Source organism: Halichoerus grypus, chromosome 4, assembly GCF_964656455.1.
Source record: "Halichoerus grypus chromosome 4, mHalGry1.hap1.1, whole genome shotgun sequence".
NCBI lineage: Eukaryota > Metazoa > Chordata > Mammalia > Carnivora > Phocidae > Halichoerus > Halichoerus grypus.
The window spans coordinates 159541000-159561936 of NC_135715.1; the positions used below are offsets into that span (position 1 = coordinate 159541000).

Here is a 20937-nt window from a genome sequence, read left to right on the forward strand (position 1 = left end):
TGAAGAAGGAGTAATAGAATTTGAATATCCCCATTCTTCTTAAAACCCTATTTAACTAGGCAACCATCATCAGTGACTGCTAATAATCATAAAAAATAGAGGTGTCCTTTGTATTTCCTATAAATTTGTTATGAGTTGTAGGAATTTGAATACATTCAGGTTTGATTTTTTTTCTAAGAGGAATATTTATAACTGTGTTGTGTCATTATATGTCTGTTGATGGAAGTAGATAACATAAGATATCCTTCCTGAAATAAAAACAAATCTGAATCTAATCAGATTTCTATATCTCATAACAAATTCATAGGAAAATTAAAAGAATGAGTTAAGTAATACCATGAAGATGCAGTCAGCAAAACTCAGACCTTGGACAACTTAATAGGACAAACAACCTGGTTTCTTCAGTAAATGAGTTGCAAAGGCAGGTAAGAGATGAAAAGAGATTTCATAGACAATCAACCAGTTGCAGTGGATCGTACTTATTTAGATCCTGGTTCAAACAAACTGTTAAAAAATATGTATGGGAAACAAGACAGAGGATCATAGGGGAAGGGAGGGGAAAAAATGAAACAAGACAAAACCGGAGGGGGAGACAAACCATAAGAGACTCTTTATCTCAGGAAACAAACTGAGGGTTGCTGGAGTGGAGGGGGGGGGAGGGATGGGGTGGCTGGGTGATGGACATTGGGGAGGGTATGTGCTATGGTGAGCGCTGTGAATTGTGTAAGACTGATGAATCACAGACCTGTACCTCTAAAACAAATAATACATTATATGTTAATAAAAAATTTTAAAAAATATGTATGGGACAATTAGGGAAATTTGAACACTGAGTAGATACCAGATAACATTAAATTATTGTTAATGTTTTTAGGTATTCTAGTAATACTGTGGTTACAATCCCAAAAGTCCTTATCTTTTTGAGATATATATTGAAATAGTTATGGTTGAAATAAAAATTTAAGAACACCTCACATCTATGTTTATATATACCTAAAAATATGTTCAAGGATATACAGCTGACCCTTGCGCAGTGGAGGGGAGGGGATTGGGATGCCCACCCCCCGCGCAGCCTAAAGTCTGCATATAACTTTTGACTCCCCCAAAACTTAACTTATAGCCTCCTACTGACCAGAAGCCTTACTGATACCATAAAGGGTCGATTAACACACGTTTTGTTTGTTGTATGTATTATATAGTGTGTTCTTACAATAAAGGAAGCTAGAGAAGCGAAAATGTTATTAAGAAAATCATAAAGACAATACATTTATGGTACTGTATTGTGTTTACCCAAAAAAATGCGTGTAAGAGGACGTGCACAGTTCAAGGTATTGTTCAAGAGTCACCTGGATAAGGGAATTCTGATGCTGTGTTCGTTGTGAGGGGAACTAGGAGTCAGGATGGGAGAGAAGTGAACTTTTGGGCAGATCATTATTTACTTTATGAAGGTTACACTTTTTCAAAGAACTAACCAAAAAAGTAATATAGTGGGGGAAAAAAAAGTTAATTTGAAGTTGGAATGCTTCTTTGGGGGAACGAGAAGGCATAGACTCATATTATAGAACACATGGATGGATTGACCCAGGCCCTATTTCCCAAAGTAGGTCCCCAGGCCATCTGCACCAGAGATGGGCCCACCTCCCTGCCCCCCAGCCAGTATCTGGGGGAGCGAGGCACAGAGGCATTTGTGACCCACAGCCCTTGATCACCTGAGTGCTGGCTTTTCAAATACTCTTCATATAGTGGTGGAACTTTGGAATCCACAGGGCAAAAATACTCCCAAACTTAAATTCAAAGCAGCACAATTCTGAAAGGCTTTTTTTTTTTAGATTTGCTGACAATGATTTAATCAGCAGATGTCACTGTGCAATACTTGGGAGCATCCCTTCCGTGTAGCCTCATTTTTGGAAAGGCAGAGGGTGCTGCTGGCATTGTAACATAGAAATATTTATGGTAATTTTGTGTTTTGTTTAATGACAATAATTTTTCTTTTGCTTCCAGTGCTTATTAAAAGTTTCTCTTTGATTAAGCATTCTTTGCTTTTGTTTTTGTTTTTCCCTTCCCAGCATCATTGACAAAGAAGTTTCATTAATGGCAGAAATGGATAAAGTTAAAGAAGAAGCCAGTAAGTAACACATGGTTGTTCGGTTAGGAGCCTCCTGGTCAGAAGCAACCCATAGGTCGACTGGCAGTGATATGGACTCTGAGCGAGGTCCTAAAATTCACACCGAAATCCTGGCTCATGAGCTCTGTGACCTCAGGCAAGTCACTTAGCCCCTGGAAACCTTGGGAGCCTCACGTGGCCCGAGGATAGCAGTAGCAGGCCCCACTGAGCGCACAGCAGAGCGGGTACTCAGCAAAGAATAGGTGTCAGCTGAGTTATTGAAAATTGGGGGCATATAAAGGGTTACTTCTAGTTAACGGGGTTTAAAATGACATTGGGTTTAGAATTAAATTTAAAACATCAGTTGTATGCTTTCACAACTTACGTATCTTGCTATGTTACTCATACGATCCTTTTCACTTGCTCTTTCTTAGGTTCAACTAACTCAAGTTTAACAAATTACATTCCCTTAAAAAAAACAGTCCATTTGAAACTTTACTTAAAATCCCTTTAACATTTTGAATCACATCTATAAATTTAACGCGTCTGATTTTTTTTTCCGAGCACTTCAGATGCCTGACAAGGCAAACTCACCAGCCTAAGAGCAACATGTTCCAAGCTTTTAAGCAGCTCTTATAAGATTAATAATTCAAACTTAGAGATGTACTAAGTGAAGTTTTCTTAAAACCCTCCCGATTCTGTTTACAAATTCAGTCAAATCTGCTGACAGCTGCCAACTTAACACCTCAAAAGAAAATCAATTACATGTTTTAAGCTGAAATCACAAATGAGACTGTTTAATGTCCCAAATACCCTGTTTAAATAATAAACACCCTCAGACAATCTTAAAATATTAGTATACCCTGGGTTGGATTTACTGTATTATCTTTAAACTTATTTTTGGTTCTAAATTTGTCCAACGGTCGTAAAGCTATTCAACAGATAGTAGGACAGATTTAAACGCTCTCAAATAGGCCGGGGTTCATGGGTGGGACATTGTACGTGAGACCAGATTGCTCGTCAGCCGCAGCGCCAGGCCATAGCGGGGCTGCTCAGCCCTCTCTCGGGATCAAATGCAGTCTGCTGTCGCTGTCGCTGTCGTTGACGGAACCTTCCCTAAGACCATATTTTTCAGCTGGGATCTAGTCTTACAGTTCTTATCTCCTGCGCATTTTAAATTCTTCATCCTCACCCAGATTTTATCTCGTTAATTGGATGAATGGCAGTCTGCACCCCAACCAGCTAATTCCTTCCCCTTTGACCACTGTGCCTTTCTTTTTACCAGAACGAAGGATTGACCAGATTCTTCATTCTTTCTCTATTTTTCTTGCCTGGCCCTTGGCCGTAATTCAGTAGTCACTTTATGAAAAATAGCGATCGGTATTTTTGTTACACAAATTTTTTAAATGATTTTAAGCAATGTGTGAGAACCTCAAATTCAGCAAGTTTTATTAAATAAAATGAAATGTGATTCAGGGTTCGGCTGTGGAATATTTAGGTAGTTATACAATCCCTCTGACTGTGAAATTATTTTATTCTTACGAAGTTTGTTGATTCCTTCAGGAAAGTTGCTTACCACATGATCTGGGCTTTTCCCTGTTTCTCAGGTGTAGCTTATTCTTTGTTGTCAGTTTCATGTCCTGCTGATAAAAGTGTTAACAGCCAACACAGACACAGGAGTGTCTCTGGTACCAAAATGTAAAGTTACCAGCACGTCACTTCCTAAAAGGTTATCAATAGACCTCAGATCTCACATGCTCATTCTATCTTCTTGAGACAATAATATTAGGTGCCAAGACCTGTGGGATTTGGAGCATCTCTGGAGAGCATCCCCATTTTTAAAATCCACTCAATCAATAAACACGTACTGTGTGCTTGCTTATGTGTTACCAACTGTCTCAAACTGGGTTAAACAGCGAACAGCACACTTTGGGACCTGCACACAGGGAGCTTTAGCCTAGCTGAAAGGGCGAGATTGGTTTGCCTAACCTCAGTCATTGGTCCACGGCTCCTGGTTTTAGAACTGCCCAGAGCCCCAGGGAAGCCGTTTTGCATGCACTGGGGGCAAGCAGGACTGAATTCACATCCAAGTTCCACCCATTTACCAGCTGTGTGACCTTGAGCCATTTTGTTAAACTTCTCAAAGTCCAAGGTTACTTATCAGAAGAGGGGGAATAAGAATAGTATCTATCTCAAATGGTTATTGTAAAGATAAAAGGAGGAAATATATGCCAGGCCCTTAGGCAGCGCCTGACACAGTATGTGTACAAAACGGGAAAAGCACTCACCTGCGAAGGGGTCAGAGGACCGCCAGAGAGTGGAGGCCAAAGGGGCTATGCAGTGTCTCTCAGGTGACACAGGCGTGTGTCTCCACAGGTAGAAAGAGCCATTGAATTTCCCTCCACTAAGAATTTCCAACCACCATCTTGAGCGTGCTCATCTATGATCTCCAGAGTACTTTCCACATTTTCTATTTGCTGTACATGTTACAGACCTATTTCCTCAATTATAACATAAGCTCCTCTGTCTGTTACGGCACCTAACATAGTGCCGAGAAGACTGTAGGTACTTCATAATATTTGTTAAATGAATTATTGTAATTAACTCAGTGTCTGTAGGCTGTGGGATCCAATATTAGTAATTGCAAAAAAAAAAAAGGAAGTATATTCTAGATGAACATATCTCACTTTATTAATGTGTGAGGTTAGCATTTTTTAGTGTATGATACTAAACACGTCACGTAGGTTATTTCATTTAGTTCCACAATAACCCTACAAGGTAATATGATTATTACGTTGACAGATGAAAAACAAAGCATGTTGCGGTGCTATGGTCTCAGACTCTGTTTGAGGGAACTGAAGGCCAAAATAGGTGTGTTCTTGGAGTATCAAATTTATTGAAGATATGGGAAGAAAACATAGTAACAGAAACGCAGATATGTTGTGAGGTAAAATGCAGAGCCCACAAGAATAAAAAGGATTTCAAAGAATCTTTGTGCTTGAAACAAGCTTTGTGTCCCAGCTCCTCCCCCCAGGATTTCAAGTCCACCCTCTGCTAAGGAGTATTATTTGAGAAGCCCTAAAATTTTCCATGGTTCTTGCAACACGAGCAAGCTTCCAATGGGTTCCAAAAACTTGAAGGAATTTCAAAATCCTATTGAGAAAATGGATTTCAGCATACCAGATACTGTTTATAAAAGTAGCTCAATAATATTAATGAAGTCCTGAATGCAGTGAAAATGAAAGCTGTATGAAACTGTCTCCCTCTACAGATTTCCAAAAGGATGGTGCTTTCAAAACATAACTTATTATTCTGTTCTAAATTTTAGGATCAATGATCTTAGGATCTGATCTGGTTTTGTTTTTGCTTTTTGTTTCTGTGATTGATGTTTTTGAGGTGAAAATGTTAGTGTCCCCACAGAATATTGGCTTTAGATCTCCAGTTTTAAGGCTTTTTCATAATGAAAGGCTTTGAAATGTTAATGTGACTATATGTAAAACTCATCCCAGTGCTTGCTGATGCAAAAGTATTCATTTTCATGCACATTTGCATGAGGGTAAACTCAGAATTTATTGGTGATCTTGCACCTGCATTCCTATTTTAGGGCCCATTTATATCTATTTCTACAAAATCTTTTGTGTGAATGCCCAAGTTCTTCTCAAAAAGTACAATTATCCCTAATTGTTACCAGTCCCACAAATGATCCATTAAGAAAAGTCAGATCTGTTTAACTGAGTAGTCATTCATGGTCTGCTGACCCCTTTACTATCTGCTCACCAAGTCTAGGCCTTCGGAATTTCTTTTTTATGTTTGCAAGAGCAAAGTACTTTGTTTCAGCTTCCTGCTCAAGAATCGTTTATTCATCCTGCAGACTTTAGTCCCGTTCCTATGTTGAATTATAATGGCAAACATATAATCAAAGGTATAAGTGCTAAATATGCTTCAGTGGTCCTTCTAGAAAAGGAACTTCTGTCTTTCTTTGTGTATTTCTTTTTTTAAAAAAAGATTTATTTATTTGAGAGAGAGAGAGAGAGAGCATGGAGAGGAAGGGCAGAGGGAGAGGGAGAGTCTTAAGCAGACCCTGTGCCAAGCGCAGAGCCCGACACGGGGCTCCATCTCACAACCCTGAGATGATGACCTGAGCCAAAACCAAGAGTCAGACACTCAACCGACTGCTCCACCTAGGCGCCTGGCATACTCCTTTTAAATAATGGATTGACGCATTCATTCAGTCCTCATTCAGCAAACGTACATATTGGGCACCCACTTTGTACCAGGCCGTAGGCATTGTGGACACAAAGAACTGTAACACAAAGAACTCTGCCATGATTGGAGATGCCTACAGGGGCCAGGCTGGAAACATTAATGAGCCGAGCAGGGCAGGGAGTGACCATGGCACGCTGGGCGCCATGCTCCATCCATAAAGGGCAACAACTCAGGGGTAACCAGTTGTTGCCACATGGGACTGTTGGCCAACTGTGGCCAGAAATTCCAGTATTTTAAGAGAAGCCAGAAATCCAGCTTCCGAGTGGAATCTCCTAATTTTCAAATGTGGACAATTAATTTGTAAAAGTAGTATGTGGACCAAACAAAACGTATGTACTCTACGGCCACACGTGATAATAGGCCACCTTTTTGTGACCTCTTATCTGGCTGGGTAGCTGGGACATCATTCAGTAATATAGTGTCTGTGATCAGATGGAGATTCTTTTCACAACCATCATGGGGACACGTTTTCCACCAGCCCCTCTGTATTCTGAAAGACGAAGGTACAAAGCAGCCTCTGCTCAGCTACAAGGAATTGTAAATGGGAGGCAAGGGGAGTCCTGGTAAATAATCAAAGCATGATTAGAGTAGTTTAGCAAACAATTAGGCTTTATGAGTCATAGATTACTTATTCTATTGACATCTCAACATTGGTATCAGCATAGAAAGATGATGTTTCTCAGTCTGTCTGCAGAATGGTTTATGGTGTGCAGGAAATCTTAACTCTTGATTGCTTTTGAACTTTTTTTGGGGGGGGAGGTTTGAAGTGACTGTTTTTGACATTTATAAATTAAGAACCCTTACAGTCAGAAATCATTGTTTAGCTCTGCGTGTGTGCTGTGAATCTGGTCTAATAAAGCAATTGACCTTTGTTCAGCCAAGAAAGGAATGTGAATCCAACATGCGTAGCATCTTCGTTGGATGGACTGGTTTTTTCTCATAACTCAAAATGCTGTCCAAAAGAAATGAAGGCAGTTCATATGTGACTTAAAATTAGAGAACAAAAAGCTATCTTTTGGAAGATGAAATTTCATATTTAAATCTCACTGTATGTGTTAGTATTGCTTTTGAGCTTTATGATCTTTTGGGAAACAAACACACACGCACACAAATTCACCTGTGGACTACTACATTTGCTTGAACCTTTAGGTCATCAGACAGACGTGTGAAATGTGGCACCAGAAAACTCCCTGGTGTCTTCTCTGCATGTGCAGATGCTAAAGAGTATACACAAATCCAGTCCAAGTGGGCTTTGATTCACCCTTGAAATTTTTCCATGGGGGACACTTAAAACAAAGACAAGGCACTCTGGTCTGGAACTTCTCTTTGGTTGCAAAAATGGAAACAGATCTGCAGAGTATCAAAAGCAGAGGCATTTTTTAGCCCACAAAAAGCTAATAAAGTAAAAATTTTATGTCATGTTCCAGTAACACAGCTAGTTGCTCTAAATGAGTAAGTGTTAAAGTTCAGAAGGTCTGATGCTGTTAGAATTTAATAGTACAGCACATACGGAAGAGTGGCCTTTGCTTGGCGGACTCCCTATCTTTGCGATATCATTCAGACAGGGTTTTACCAAGCGTCTTTTTTTGGTGATACTTGTTTGGAGTAATGCACAAGTTGAAAAGTCCAAATTAAGGAAGTGAGATCAGACGCCAGTGAGGAAAACAAAGAAGACTGGGTGTACAGTGAATCCGAAGGGACCGTGTTTGATTTGGGGATTGGTGGATAAGGACATACGGAAATGAGTGATCGGTCATGAGCACCGAGGGCAAACCCACCTCAGTAACCAACTTGGAAAACATAGTCGTGGTCCAACAGAGCGATCAGTGTGTGGAGGGAGAACCGATTCCAAGAAATTAGGTCATTTAATATGTTTAGATCTCTGGCCCTAACGTATTATTCTTTCTTATTTGGCAGTGGAGATCCTGACTGCGCGTCAGAAGAAAGCAGAAGAACTAAAGAGACTGACCGATCTGGCCAGTCAGATGGCAGAGATGCAGCTGGCTGAACTCAGGGCAGAAATTAAGGTCAGTTCTAAAATATCACAGCCTGAACCCTGAGCCAGAGATCTGAGCCCCATTCTGTTTGTTTTGCATCCATAGAGTGCTGCTCTCTGAGGATCTAACATCATGCACCCAGCTCTCTCTTTCACAGTGTTGAACTAGAGAATACAGAAGGGCGAAGAACCAACTAATCACTATATTTAAGGATACTATGGTTTGAAGGGATATATTATTACAGAGGAGAAGAATGAGCTATTTTCTTAGTCAGTGGAGACTGACCCAAATAAAATGTATTCAACCATGAATTATAGCTGGAATGGGGGATATTATTTTCACCATATGTAATTTAGGTGTATGTATATAAACACTCATACATGTGAACACACAGTGAGTATGAACCTAGTAGAACAGTAAGGATTCTAAAGCTAACACAATATACAGCGACTTCTGTCCGGTATCCTTTTTAGCTGACTTGCCCTTTTATTAAGAATACCACCCACAGATATGTATTTATTGGATCTCTACAGTTGCAAGCAATAGAAGCTGACCCTGGCTAACCTGAAGAACAAGTGGAATTTGAACGAATATGAGTGTAGCTCACCAAAGTGTGATCTGAAGACTCCAGGCTACACTTAGGCAGAAACCCAGGCAGCCACCTGGGGAACATAGACAGATGTAATTCCCAGACTCTCTTCAGGGCACCATTAGAATGGGGGACCTTCAGATGTCATCTCCCTTTGTGCCACCCCACCCGAGTCACATCCCAAAGGAGATTCTGATTGGCCTTCACTTGGATCATAGACACCATTGGGCCAAGGGAGGCCTTGACTGACAGACCCACCAACACTGGATCTTTGAAACTGCATTGGGATACAGTTATTAGAAAAAGAAATGGTTACCAGAAGGGCAAAAACAAGTATCTACGACAAAACAGGAAGTTAGAGTTTATACATTTTCCCTTATCCTCTTCTTTTTCCCCAGTACACTAAACATACAGACATATACACACACGCTCAGCGTCGACCCAGCTTCTAGGGTCTAGAGCACTTTCAGGACACAGTTGCTATTCGCTTTCTAAGTAGGACTGTCTGCTCATCCAGGCATAAAAGTCGTTGGGTGTGGTAGAAAGTGGCAAGTAACTTCAGTCCCCTCTGCCCTGGTTAGGCATGAAAGGGAGCCCCTTGGGGATAAGGACCTCCTCTGAGGGTCCTGAGAAGTCCTAATGGTCTTTCCCTTCTCGTCTGGTCTTTGTTGCTGCCAGCCAGTCCCTTGCAATGTCCTCCTGCCTGGTCTTTCTGCCTCCCCTGTCTCCCTCCAGCCTGGTCATCCACCCTAAGGCCAGAGTCATAGTCCAGAGCAGATCTGATCTCCCCCAGTATGGCCTACCCTTCCCCTCAGAATAAAATCCACAACTGGACTCCATTATATATGTTCCAACCTCCGTGCCCCACCTGGTTAGAACATCAAGTGAGGAATATGAAGTTGCCCGCTTCCGGGTCTATTGACATCTGCTTATTTTCCAAGTTTCCTTTCTGCTTATTCAGATCCCACTCATCATAAAATGGTTAATGGCACAGGCTTTGGAGTGAAACAGTCCAGCTCCTTGGGGAAATTACTTTCCAATCAGATTCCTAGAACCTCAATTCCCCCTCTATAAAATAGAGATAATGACAGTACTGACTTCATAATACTGTGATCAGATGAAAATGAGATTATCTGTTAAGAATTTGGTCCACGTCTGGTAAGTGATCAATATATTTTTTTTTAATGTTCCAGCACGAATGCTCCTTCTCACATAACACTTTCTCTATTCCCCTTAGTAGGAAATAATTCTTCCCCTTTTATATTCCTCAAGCACCTACCACATTCTACCTTATATTGTGTTTAGTGGTATCCGTTTCCCCTACTGTGCGGTAAACTCCGTAGCAAATTCAGGACGGACTGAGTCATAGTTATTTCTGTATTTCTCACTCTGTCATCTACACACAGATCTTAATTTTCAATGAAAAATAATCTCTGTCCCACTTCCTTTAACAGCACTTGAAATTCCTCCATTCAAGATCATGTTTTCCAGTTACTAAAGGCTTTTTGGGCGTTCTGCTTCCCTATTAGGATCGGGAAGGGTAACACATCTTCTTTCGAGGGGGTAATACCTTAGCAAGCCATTGCCATTGGCCAAATTAGGAAGACTGCCAGAATGCAACCCCAAAATCTGTAATAGGACAGAACATGCTAGAAGGAGGTAGAGGGGTGCCAAAGGTTAAGCAAGTGAGTCCAGACACACATTTTGCCCGATCACAGTTTTCTCCAGGTCTTGGGCAGGGGAAAGGCAAGCCCCTCACATATTCCCAGAAGGAGAAGGTGATCGTGCTCCAGGCAGGTCAAACCAGGCCCGATTTAACAGCCACACAGGGGACAGAGCGGGCATGAGTGGCCTCCTGCTTAGCAGGGTCAGTGGCACCGAAGAGCAGAGTGAATGGATCTGCTGTGTGCCTCAGTCACTCCGTAACCGTGGGGCTCCTGTTTCACTTCTCTTTCCTGCAGCACTTTGTCAGCGAGCGTAAATATGATGAAGAGCTCGGGAAAGCTGCCCGGTTCTCCTGTGACATTGAACAGCTAAAGGCCCAAATCATGCTCTGCGGAGAAAGTGAGTTTTGCATACTTGCTAAATAATTCTGTGTGAGTAAGCTCGGTGCTATTTGGAGTTGACATGGGAAATGTCAGGTGTGCGGTCCCCCAGCGGGGCTAAAGCGAAGTCTGAAGAGATTTAATGATCTAAGGTCACGACACAAGTCACTAGAAATGTCAAGATTTGAACTTAGAGTCTTCAAATGCCACTGCCCATCGGTAAATCCCCAGGATTTATGAAGCAGAACAGAACAGGTCAACTAGTCTGTATCTTCGGCAAACTTTTCTTAAGCACCGCCAGATAAACTGCCTCTCTGATTTCCAATAGCCTGGCTCCACAGAGACCTGTTACACTGAGAGCCGGTCTCCCTAACAAGTCTGGGAACATTCGGCTCTTGTCATAAAGGGCCCAGCTGTTGTATGCGTGCTGCTCAGCGGTGCCCCGAGCCTCTCCCCTGGTCGGTTCTCTGCTTGCCGAGGGAAGTCTGCAGATAATGAAGGACTTCACTTCAACCATTAGCTTCAGTCTTGTTCGCTATTAAGCCTTAATTAGAGCAGTTAATGTGCAACAAAACTGGCTGATCTTTTTTTCTCCTACTCCAGCCCACCCATCGGGGGAGGGGGGGAATGAACAGTGAAATGGCTTTAAGGACGGGCCCAAGGAGGAAAAGAAGGACTGGTGAGGGACGTGGATTACCCACAGCCTCAGAGTCAGCTGAAAATTTGAGATTTGGCTGCACTTTTTTTTTTTTCCAAAGTCAGAAATGTTTTTTTTCCTGAGTATAAAAAAAGAGAAGCTTGATCTAAAAATTAGAGAACTGTATTAAATAGAACATGCCATTACTTTTATGTATCCCTCGCACTTTTTATGCACGTTTCATTTGTGTAAGTTATATATTACATCTATCATGATACTACATGTTACAATTTATTATACTATACTACATAATACATAGTAATATGATTAGCTTTTATCATTTCACAGCATACGGTTGAGATTTTTCCATGTCAACGTATTTAACTCATAATTTATATAAATATAACTGACGTAACCAGTCGCCTGATTGTGGACATTTAGGTTGCTCCCAACTTTTTCACCATTAAAATAACACCGCTGTGAGCATCCTTGTTCACGTATCTTTGGCAGTTATCTGATTTTCTGACTGCATTTCTTTTTTTTTTTAAGATTTTATTTTTAAGTAATCTTTACATATAACACGGGGCTTGAACTCACAACCCCGAGATCAGGAGTCACATGCTCTACCAACCGAGCCAGCCGGGCGCCCCCTGATGACATTTCTTTTCAATTATTTTCCTTTTTTTTCCTTATGTGTTTCCTCCCTTATGTCATAATCAACCCGTTTATCATTCTCAAACCCCAGCGTTTGCCCCATTTCTAAAAAAGCACAGTCCGGTTCACAGTTGGACATTTAACTGTCTGTGCAAGTTTCCACTTCAGCCTGGTGATGAATGAGACCCTGTTGCCAAGTGACTGTCACTGGCTGAGGAGGCGTGATGGGTGCAGCTTCACCCGCTTTCCTCTAGAGCACTCCCAGTGCCATCTAGTGGGACGAACCATCCCGTACCAAACACCAAGGGTCCACATGGGAGACAACCTCCCCTGTTGGAGAGAGTCGTCCTACCGGCTCAGCTTTGTTGAGAGCACACTGAAAACCCACAGCTAATGAACCAAAAAGAGTCATCTCTGAGATGTGGGAAATAATGACCGCCCCCCCCCCATGAAACTGAATCTAGTGAACACTAGAGTCACTGAAATCCCCCCTGGCCATGTTTGGACAGTCCCCAGGGGGCTGTCACATCTTACCTATAAATGCGGGGACTAGAGATGCACCCCTGTCCTTTCCATTTCTAATGTTCTATGATCCTTACTAGTCGCTGCTAATCCTCTGGAAGAACCTTAGGATGAAGTCTGATCCAACACAGGTAGCAGAGAAAATTGCTTTTAAAAATTGGTGACAATTTTAAGATTCAAAGGTCTGACTGTCGAGCATGGCAGTCAAATTCCGGTGAGCGGTGAGAGGGAGGTCATAACTTCATCCTTGAGTGGTTCCCTCCAGCCCTGATTCGGCATCATCACACAGAAATCATCCCATCCCAAACCACCTCTTTCAAAACCAGCAGGGATGGGGATCATCAACATTGAACAGACCAGCCCGCTGGGATCTGTGTGATTAGTCACATTGACTTTGGCATTGGGATCGGTGCCCATCTGCAGCGGAGCTGTAGAAAATGGCGTTGAGAAAAAGCAGATAATGTGGCTCTCGTGGAATCCGAACAGTGCTTTAGGGCATGTTTGGGGCCGCCAGGCCTGGCTCCGTCATTGTAGAATATGCATGACCCAGGGTGACAAAATCCCTGACACCCGGCAGAACACACACGTGTCCTCATGCCTCCCGGTCCTCCCGCGTCTCCGCAGCACCCACTGGTCTAGCAAGCTGACGGCAGGCCCGGGCTTGGGAACGGGGAACCCGAGAGGCAGAATACACTCATGCACGGGCATGAGAGGGTACGTCGAGATTTCATTCGCTCTTCCTTCTGTGGTTCCTCACCTAAGGAATAATATTACAGTCGCTCAGATACGTCTTCTTGTTTCCCGACTTGGATGATTATGCTGTAATCACAGTCCAGTGACTCTCACAGAACTCTGCTGGTCTCCCAAACACGAAAGTGCCCTTTCCAATGACATCTTTAAAAAAAAACAAAAAACAAACAAAACAGTGTTTTTTGAAGCTCCTGCCAGTGTCTCCCATCTGCTAAGGGGTTACTGAGGCAGGAGGGTTCATGGCACAGCCCGTAACGCCACGCGCTTTTCTTGTTGCAGTTACACACCCAAAGAACAACTATTCCTCAAGAACTCCCTGCAGCTCCCTGCTGCCCCTGCTGAACGCCCATGCAGCGACCTCTGGGAAACAGAGTCACTTTACCCGAAAATCGTCCAATCACAACAAGCCCTCGGAGGGTAAAGCCGCAAACCCAAAAATGGCGAGCAACCTTCCCAGTGCTGCCGACAGCTCTCACCAGGCCGTGCCAGCTAATAAGCAGGTGAGCCCATGTGGGGAGGCCGGCGTGCGCTGCCTCCGGGGGTCCTGCAGACCCCGGGGCCGGGAGGAAACTACCTGCCTGACTTCGGAGGCCTCTGTCTGCCAGCCGGCCTCACGGAAGCCCCCTGGTCCATCCATCCCCATTTCACAGGCCCCTTCCCAGGTGGACGAGGTGGCCTTCATACACTTTGGCATTAACAGCCTCCACCTGAAGGAGCCAGCTCTTCTTGTGCCTTTGAGGCCACCCCCCGCCCCCAAGCCCCGGTAACTGGCCCGTGTGCAGAAGGGACTCACACGGACGTGGGAACAAGATTCCGTACCTGGCCACTGGCTTTTTTGGTGAAAGGAAATCTGGCATCTGTTGGACCCTTGAATTCCCATTTATGTGTAGTTTATCAGTAAGAGGCCAAAGTTAGTTCAAACTTCCCTCTCTTCTTTTGGGCTTTTGGTAAAGAGAATATATTTCAAAGTGACATTACTAATTCCTCTCTGCCATAGCACCTAAAAATATAAGTGTCCAAAGGTCACCTTCTTTCCTTCTGTTCCTCCACTATATGCCGGAGAAGTGATTTCCCCCTTATCGTCAGAAGACGAACAAGACATGGGACTTGATGGTACAGATGTTGGGCATGCTATAAAGACAGCTTTCATGGTCTCTAAGAAAGAGAGCTCAAATAAAGAGACGTTTTTAAAGCATTCCAAAATCCTGGTTTTCTAGCAAGTGCCCTGTTGGATTCTGTGGTCTAGGGTTATGAATGACACAGACAGGCATTTCTCTGGGCCCAGATGTTTTTCCCAACATTAAAACAGCACTTTGACAAAGAGCATTTCATATATTCATGGGCTAAAGATCATAATCGGATCTGTTTTACTTGTAATCTAAACACATCTTCACAGTTTTTGTTCTTTGGTCATTATTAAACCCCATACGAAAAGTAAGTCTAAAATTTAGGCCAGGTTTCCCTTTCACTTCTCTAAAAACAAAAGAAGCCAAATTAAATGCGATCTACATAGATACTTTTTCAGCTCACGGTTACCATTTCCAATAAAGCATTTCAGGCAATGGCTCATTGAAACAGAAACATACTTCCATATGGAAGCCAGAGTGCTGCAGACCCAGACAAGAAGGGCCCTTGGGGCAGGCCCTTCGCTTTGGAGTAACTCCTCCTGGCCCTCTCCCAGCCACAGCCCTCCAGATGGAGCAAGACTGAGGAGATGTCATTACTCAGAATCTGTACTCTCCCTTCTGGAAAGTGCTCCAAATACTCCAGATCCTGGAATTCTAGTCCCAGATGGCCCAAAGCCTACTCTCAGGGTCGGTTTAGACCACTCCCTGGATATAGCACCCTGAGAGCCAACCATACTGCCAGTGTGCACATCCCTAGGTCCAGAGGGAGGATTATTTGTGGGGGGTGAGGATGAAGCTTAAGTGTGCAGGCTAGAGGGCCCATATTCATGTGTGCAAGGCCCACTCACAATGTGGGAAGGAGTCAGAGCAGGGAAGAGACAGTATTCAGTCATGCGGTTTATGGGCCTGCCTTTGTACTCTTGCCCTGGGGCCTGAATGATTAGGGGTGGGTCTGCCCTAAACCTATACTATCCAGTCACAAAGCACCAATTTAGAACTTTGTATGTTTGTAAGTCATAAAATCACACATTTTAATAATAGAAATTTGATTTTCAGTAAAGGTCTCTGTTCACGGAACAACCTATTTATGAATCTTGTCAGGACACCATGCGCGAAATGAGAATGGCTCTGTCATTTTCTAACTGTAGACCTTGGGCAAGTCCCTTAAATTCATTATCCTCATCTATAAAATGAAGCAAATAATAGCAACTATCTTAAAGGGTGAGTGTGATGGTGCACGAGATGGTCCCTTGCGGGAGGCCCGGCATGCTTCAAGCACTCTGTGAGTGTTGACTCTTGTGGACCTCAAGGGGTTCAGATATCCTTCCCTTGTACAGGGACAGACATGAGGACCATTGCTTCCTCTCTCTCTTCCATTTATGTTCTTGGCTGCTGATTTGTTGAAGGTTGCCAGTTTTCCAGTGTGATGCTTCAGAACTCGTGTTGGCTGAGAACTACAAAAAGTTTAGAAGAAGAACTAATCATCTATAGGAAAATAACGTCACCTCTATGTCCTGCCAGGATCTACCAGATAGACCCCATCCTTGTATTTACCAAGATAATATTTCTAAGCTATGGTATTTGTTTTGAGATGAAAGTAGAAAAACTGCTTTAGAGAAGAGAACTTACAAGCTAAATTTTAAGCAGAATTTTACATTTTTCTTACATATATAATGAGAATTCATATACATAATCTATTTAGAAGGTCCAAGAAATTTTCATGGTAGAGAATCATCATTGCCCTGCCTCTGTGTTAACATTTCATTCCATTATATTTTAGGCGTACTTTATGGGGTTTATTTGGTTCTGGAATTGTCTCTCTTAGACTTCTGAAACCTCTCTTCCAACCTAGACTTCCAAACCTCTCTTCCTCTCGGTGATTTCCTTGGAGTTCCACTTACAAAACAGTCCACTATTCTTTTAAGCTTGAGGATTGTATCAGCTTGACCCCATTTGCATGTTGACATATTCCTCTAGGGTATGCAAAAGCTTACCTGTGGCTTAGAGGTTTGGTTTCCCTGATGGCCCCTGGGGTTTGTTGGCATCTAATACCTATCTCTTTTCTTTTTTTGGCAGAATGGGTCTTCTAGCCAAAGACGAAGATTTAATCCCCAGTACCATAACAACAGGCTAAACGGGTCTGCCAAGCCGCAGGGCAGTGGAAATGAAGCCGAGCCGATGACAAAGGGCAGCAACCGCCACGAACACAGAAGACAGCCGCACAATGGCTACCGTCCCAAAAACAAAGGCGGCGCCAAAAGCCAAGAAGCCCCCTTGGGGACAAAGACCCCCGAGGCCGCAGCCCATTCGGAGAAGCCCCGGCGAAGGCACACCGGAGACAGCTCGGAGGCCAGGCCTTTCCGGGGTAACGTCGCTAGGGTCTCACAGTGCAATCTCTGCCCCACGAGAATAGAAGTGTCCACGGATGCTGCGGTCCTCTCAGTCCCGGCTGTGACGTTGGTGGCCTGAGCTAGGAGGGAAGAAAAAAAAAAAAAGCAGTTTTCTCTCAGTTTTGGTTCCCTGCCCGAGGTGCTGACCCAGTTCGCTGCCAAAAGAGAGTCAATCAGAATATACAAACCCTGTATGGTTGTGTCATCCTCTCTTAATCATTTTTACTAATTCTAATAATCAGCTCTAGCTTGCTTTCATAACTTTCATGGCTTTGCTTGATCTGTTGACGCTTTTTCTCATCGAGACATTGCAGCATTTTAGCCAGGCGGTATTTACTCGTTTGTGAGGAAAAGCAAGGTGTGGCCAGAGAGCAGAGGCTCGGTAGCAGCCTGTGTCGTAACGGTGATGTCAGTCCATCGCTTGTCTTTAGAGAGTTAATGTGGGAAAAGAAAAATTCTTACTGATCAGACAAACATGATCTGCTGAAGACACATGCGCTTTTGTAGAATTTAACATCTGGTGTTTTTCTGAAAAAAATATATATACATATATTGCTTTATTTGAAACAAATTAAAATATGCTGCATTTGACACCTGGCTTGCTTTTCTTACTGATGCCCACTTTACTATTCAGTGTAGGACTTCGCGGAAGCTCGAGCGATGGTGGCACAGAGCTCTCCGCAATACTCTTGTTCTCAGGACAAGTACTTTTTCAGAAAAAAACAATGCCTCACAATGGCTCTGGCCAGTACGTTGCCCACATATAGGTGGGTATGCACCCCAACCATCCTAGACACCATGTGGGAGTTCGGAAACCTTGGTTGCAAGAAACATAAAGCTCAGCCCAGCCTCGTTTTAAACAATAAAGACAATTTATTGGTTCAGTGACTGAAAAGTCCAGCAACAAAGTATGCCTTGGGTCCAATTTGGTCAGGACTCCAGCTCATTTCTCTTGATTAGCTCAGCTCTCCTTCCTCCTTAGGCTGACATTGTGTTCAGAGTGATGGCAAATAGCTACCTTGCTTCTCGGATTCAAGTCCATCCCCTGCACTGTCCAGGAGAAAAGAGAGGCTCTCCAGGTAGCATCCCCGTGGAGCAAGTGTCCTTGTCAGCAGTCCCTGCAAAAACACTCTCTGCGAGGTTCTTGAAAATCATTGGCCCAGATTGCTGGCAGGCTTGTCACTACACCAATCACCAAAATGGGGGAGGGAGCAGCAGATAAGATGTACTAATTAGTGTAGACTGATCGCATCCCAGCCCTGGAGGTGGGGTGTGGCCAGCTCCCCAGAAGCACAGGGGCCCTGTGGGAAGGGCTATGGTTTCCTCAGGAAGGGAGAATGGATGCTGGGGAGCCCAAGCCCCAGAGAATCCCAAATCCCCTATCTTTGACTGCAGGGCAGCTCAGTATGGGCCCTGCCTCCATCACCTTCCCTGTGTCCTACAGATTGGTTGGCCTCTTTCAAGTGCACATGCTGATTTTCAGCTCAACATTAACATTTTTTCTGGCAAGCAGCTTCAGTGGTTCTCTTGCACACAGCGCCCCGAGCAGCTGAGCCTACTCGCCACGCAAGCATCCGTTTCTTTTGCCAAGCGCAGGAGGATGTTTGCTTTCTCCGTAGAGAGCTTTCTGAGGTCTCTGGGTGTACCCAGAGATTTAATAGGAATTTTAAATGTTAAGTCACATTCCAGGAAGGAAGGAAGAGTTGTTCGTTCAAATAAGAAAGATAAATGTTCAGGACTGCAATCCCTGTTTACTCCATCTGAGGCCCTGAATTTATATTTTACAACACAGAAGGACTTTGCACAAATTTTGTGTAGCAAGATTTGGCCTGCCACTGAAAAATGTCAGTGTATATGTGACAGCTTTAAAGATGAGTCAAATAATTCTTGCAACAGAAAAACACCGGGTTTTCCAGCTCAGGGGAGCACCTTCTTTCGTTGGCGTCCGCCCCAACCACTCTCAGCCTGGACTGCCTCACTGGCAAGAACACATTTCCAAGCACATTGCAAATGCGCCCAGGTCACAGAAAAGAAACCAAAAAGAGTGCTAAAAAGTGTTCAGACCTAATTTTGGTTTTTCCTAGGTTTTGCCTTTCTTATGAGGCCTCGGGCATGTGAGCCTTTACTAATTTGCAAGTTTGAAATGGTAATTTCAATATTATAGTGCCAAGTCAGGCCATTTAAATACCATATTACATCTATTCACGTGCAACCATTGTGATCTTAGCTGGGTAGGAGACCGCCATTCCTTGAAAATGTTTCAAATTCCTTTAAAAAAAAACCCACAGGCACGAGCACTCTCCTGTCTGTAGTTAATGCACAAGAGCTGGAAGAATAGATTCCTCACTCGTAGACATTTCTCTAGTAGAGGTTAAAACATTTTAATACCCATGAAGATTGAATAACTTCAAAACTCACCTACATTGTACCAGGACTCCATCTGTGAAATTCAAACCTCCCTGTTGGGTTCCCATTACATTGCGAATTTGTATTCTGTTTGAGAACCTCTGCCTACTTCAGCTCTGTCCCGTTGAGCCTCTCCGAGGGGTGCTGAATACAGCAAGGCTTAGAGAGTTAAACACAAGTCATGCAAAATTCACCCTCAATAAAAGATGTACAGGAGTCCGAGGGAAGAAACTAGAAACATAACATAGCCACTTTAAAGCTCAGTTCACAAGTAGTTCAATTCTGCTGGCATCAGAAAAAGGGATTCTAATTAAATATTCCTAGGGAAGCGACACCAAATGAGGTTAATGGGAAAAGTTACCAGACCAAAAGTGACCTGCAGATTTTTGCCAAGGTAAGAGATTCGGGAACCGTGACTCTGAAAGCCTAGATCTGAGCCTTGATTTCAATGTAATCATGAGACGAGGGAATCTAGGACCCGGTCAGTTCTTTTTCCTGGGGCAACTGGGATGCGGGAGGGGGCCGTGGAGAAGGGGGAACTGAGGGAGTGACTAGACAGGCAGATGCCTAAATTCGACACCACCTTTGACTGAGAGCTTCACCCTCCGGCTTTCCCTTCCTTCTTCCCTTTTTGCACTGTCCCCCTACCCTGTCTGTTTAGAGTGCCCTCTTGTGTCTAGAGATGGTAAGATCTTTACTTCTCTAGGACATGCTAATGAGAGCATCATGAACTATGTATGTAATGGCACATTTGTTCCATTGGCTTCAGAGGCCATACCTAAAATTCTGGCACAGTTGGGCTAGGACTCCAGATTTCCCCCAGGCACCAAAAAATGACGCAAAAGAGAAAGAACCAGTTACCTGCTCCCACATTTCCTAATCAAACTCCTCACCACCATCCAAATCATTCAACAGGCTAATACATTGCTCCAGCATTTTCCTAAACGTACTGAGCCATCGTAACTGCTCTAATTTGGTGAGAAAAAAAAAATATGAAGTGTTGCTAAGTCCCAGGGATTCTCTTCTTACCTCAGAATTTGAAGCACAATTTTAATACTCTTCATTGCAAGCTATTACAGGAATTTTTTCTTTTTTGTTTATCCTTTTGCTTTTTCTAACAAGGCTTTATAAACCCTAAGGCAGTTCTCTGTCTATTCTTAGTTTCCAAGAACCAGGTCCCCAGTCCTTGGCTGTAGATCAGCCCAAACTAGTGCTTCATCCCATTACAGTGGCCCCTTAGGCAAAGGCACTCTGGTCTGGATCTCATCCTGCTATCTGAGATGCGCACAATGTTGCTCTCATCACGCAGTTTCTTGTAAATTATTTTTGGGGATTACTTTTCAGAAGTCCCCTTGTTTGTGAACTCTGCCTCTTCTCACAGCTCACAAGAACTTTTGGTGCCACCACTAAGTTCAAATCTCACAGGTGACAGTGCCACACGCAGTTTTTA

At 43.3% G+C, this 20937-nt stretch overlaps 1 protein-coding gene across 11 annotated transcripts in view; it reads left to right on the forward strand.

Annotated features, from left to right (window-relative positions):
- The window catches only part of SPATS2L (spermatogenesis associated serine rich 2 like), a 161821-nt gene extending 144149 nt beyond the window's left edge, over positions 1–17672 (forward strand). For all 11 annotated transcript variants that reach the window (XM_036098507.2, XM_036098505.2, XM_036098504.2 and 8 more), the window contains 5 exons: positions 2067–2125; positions 8288–8397; positions 10918–11020; positions 13844–14064; positions 16768–17672. In XM_036098507.2, the coding sequence (XP_035954400.1) occupies positions 2067–2125; positions 8288–8397; positions 10918–11020; positions 13844–14064; positions 16768–17160 (886 nt within the window). In that variant the 3' untranslated portion in view covers positions 17161–17672. The remainder of the gene's footprint in view (positions 1–2066; positions 2126–8287; positions 8398–10917; positions 11021–13843; positions 14065–16767) is intronic.
- Positions 17673–20937: the final 3265 nt, after the last annotated feature.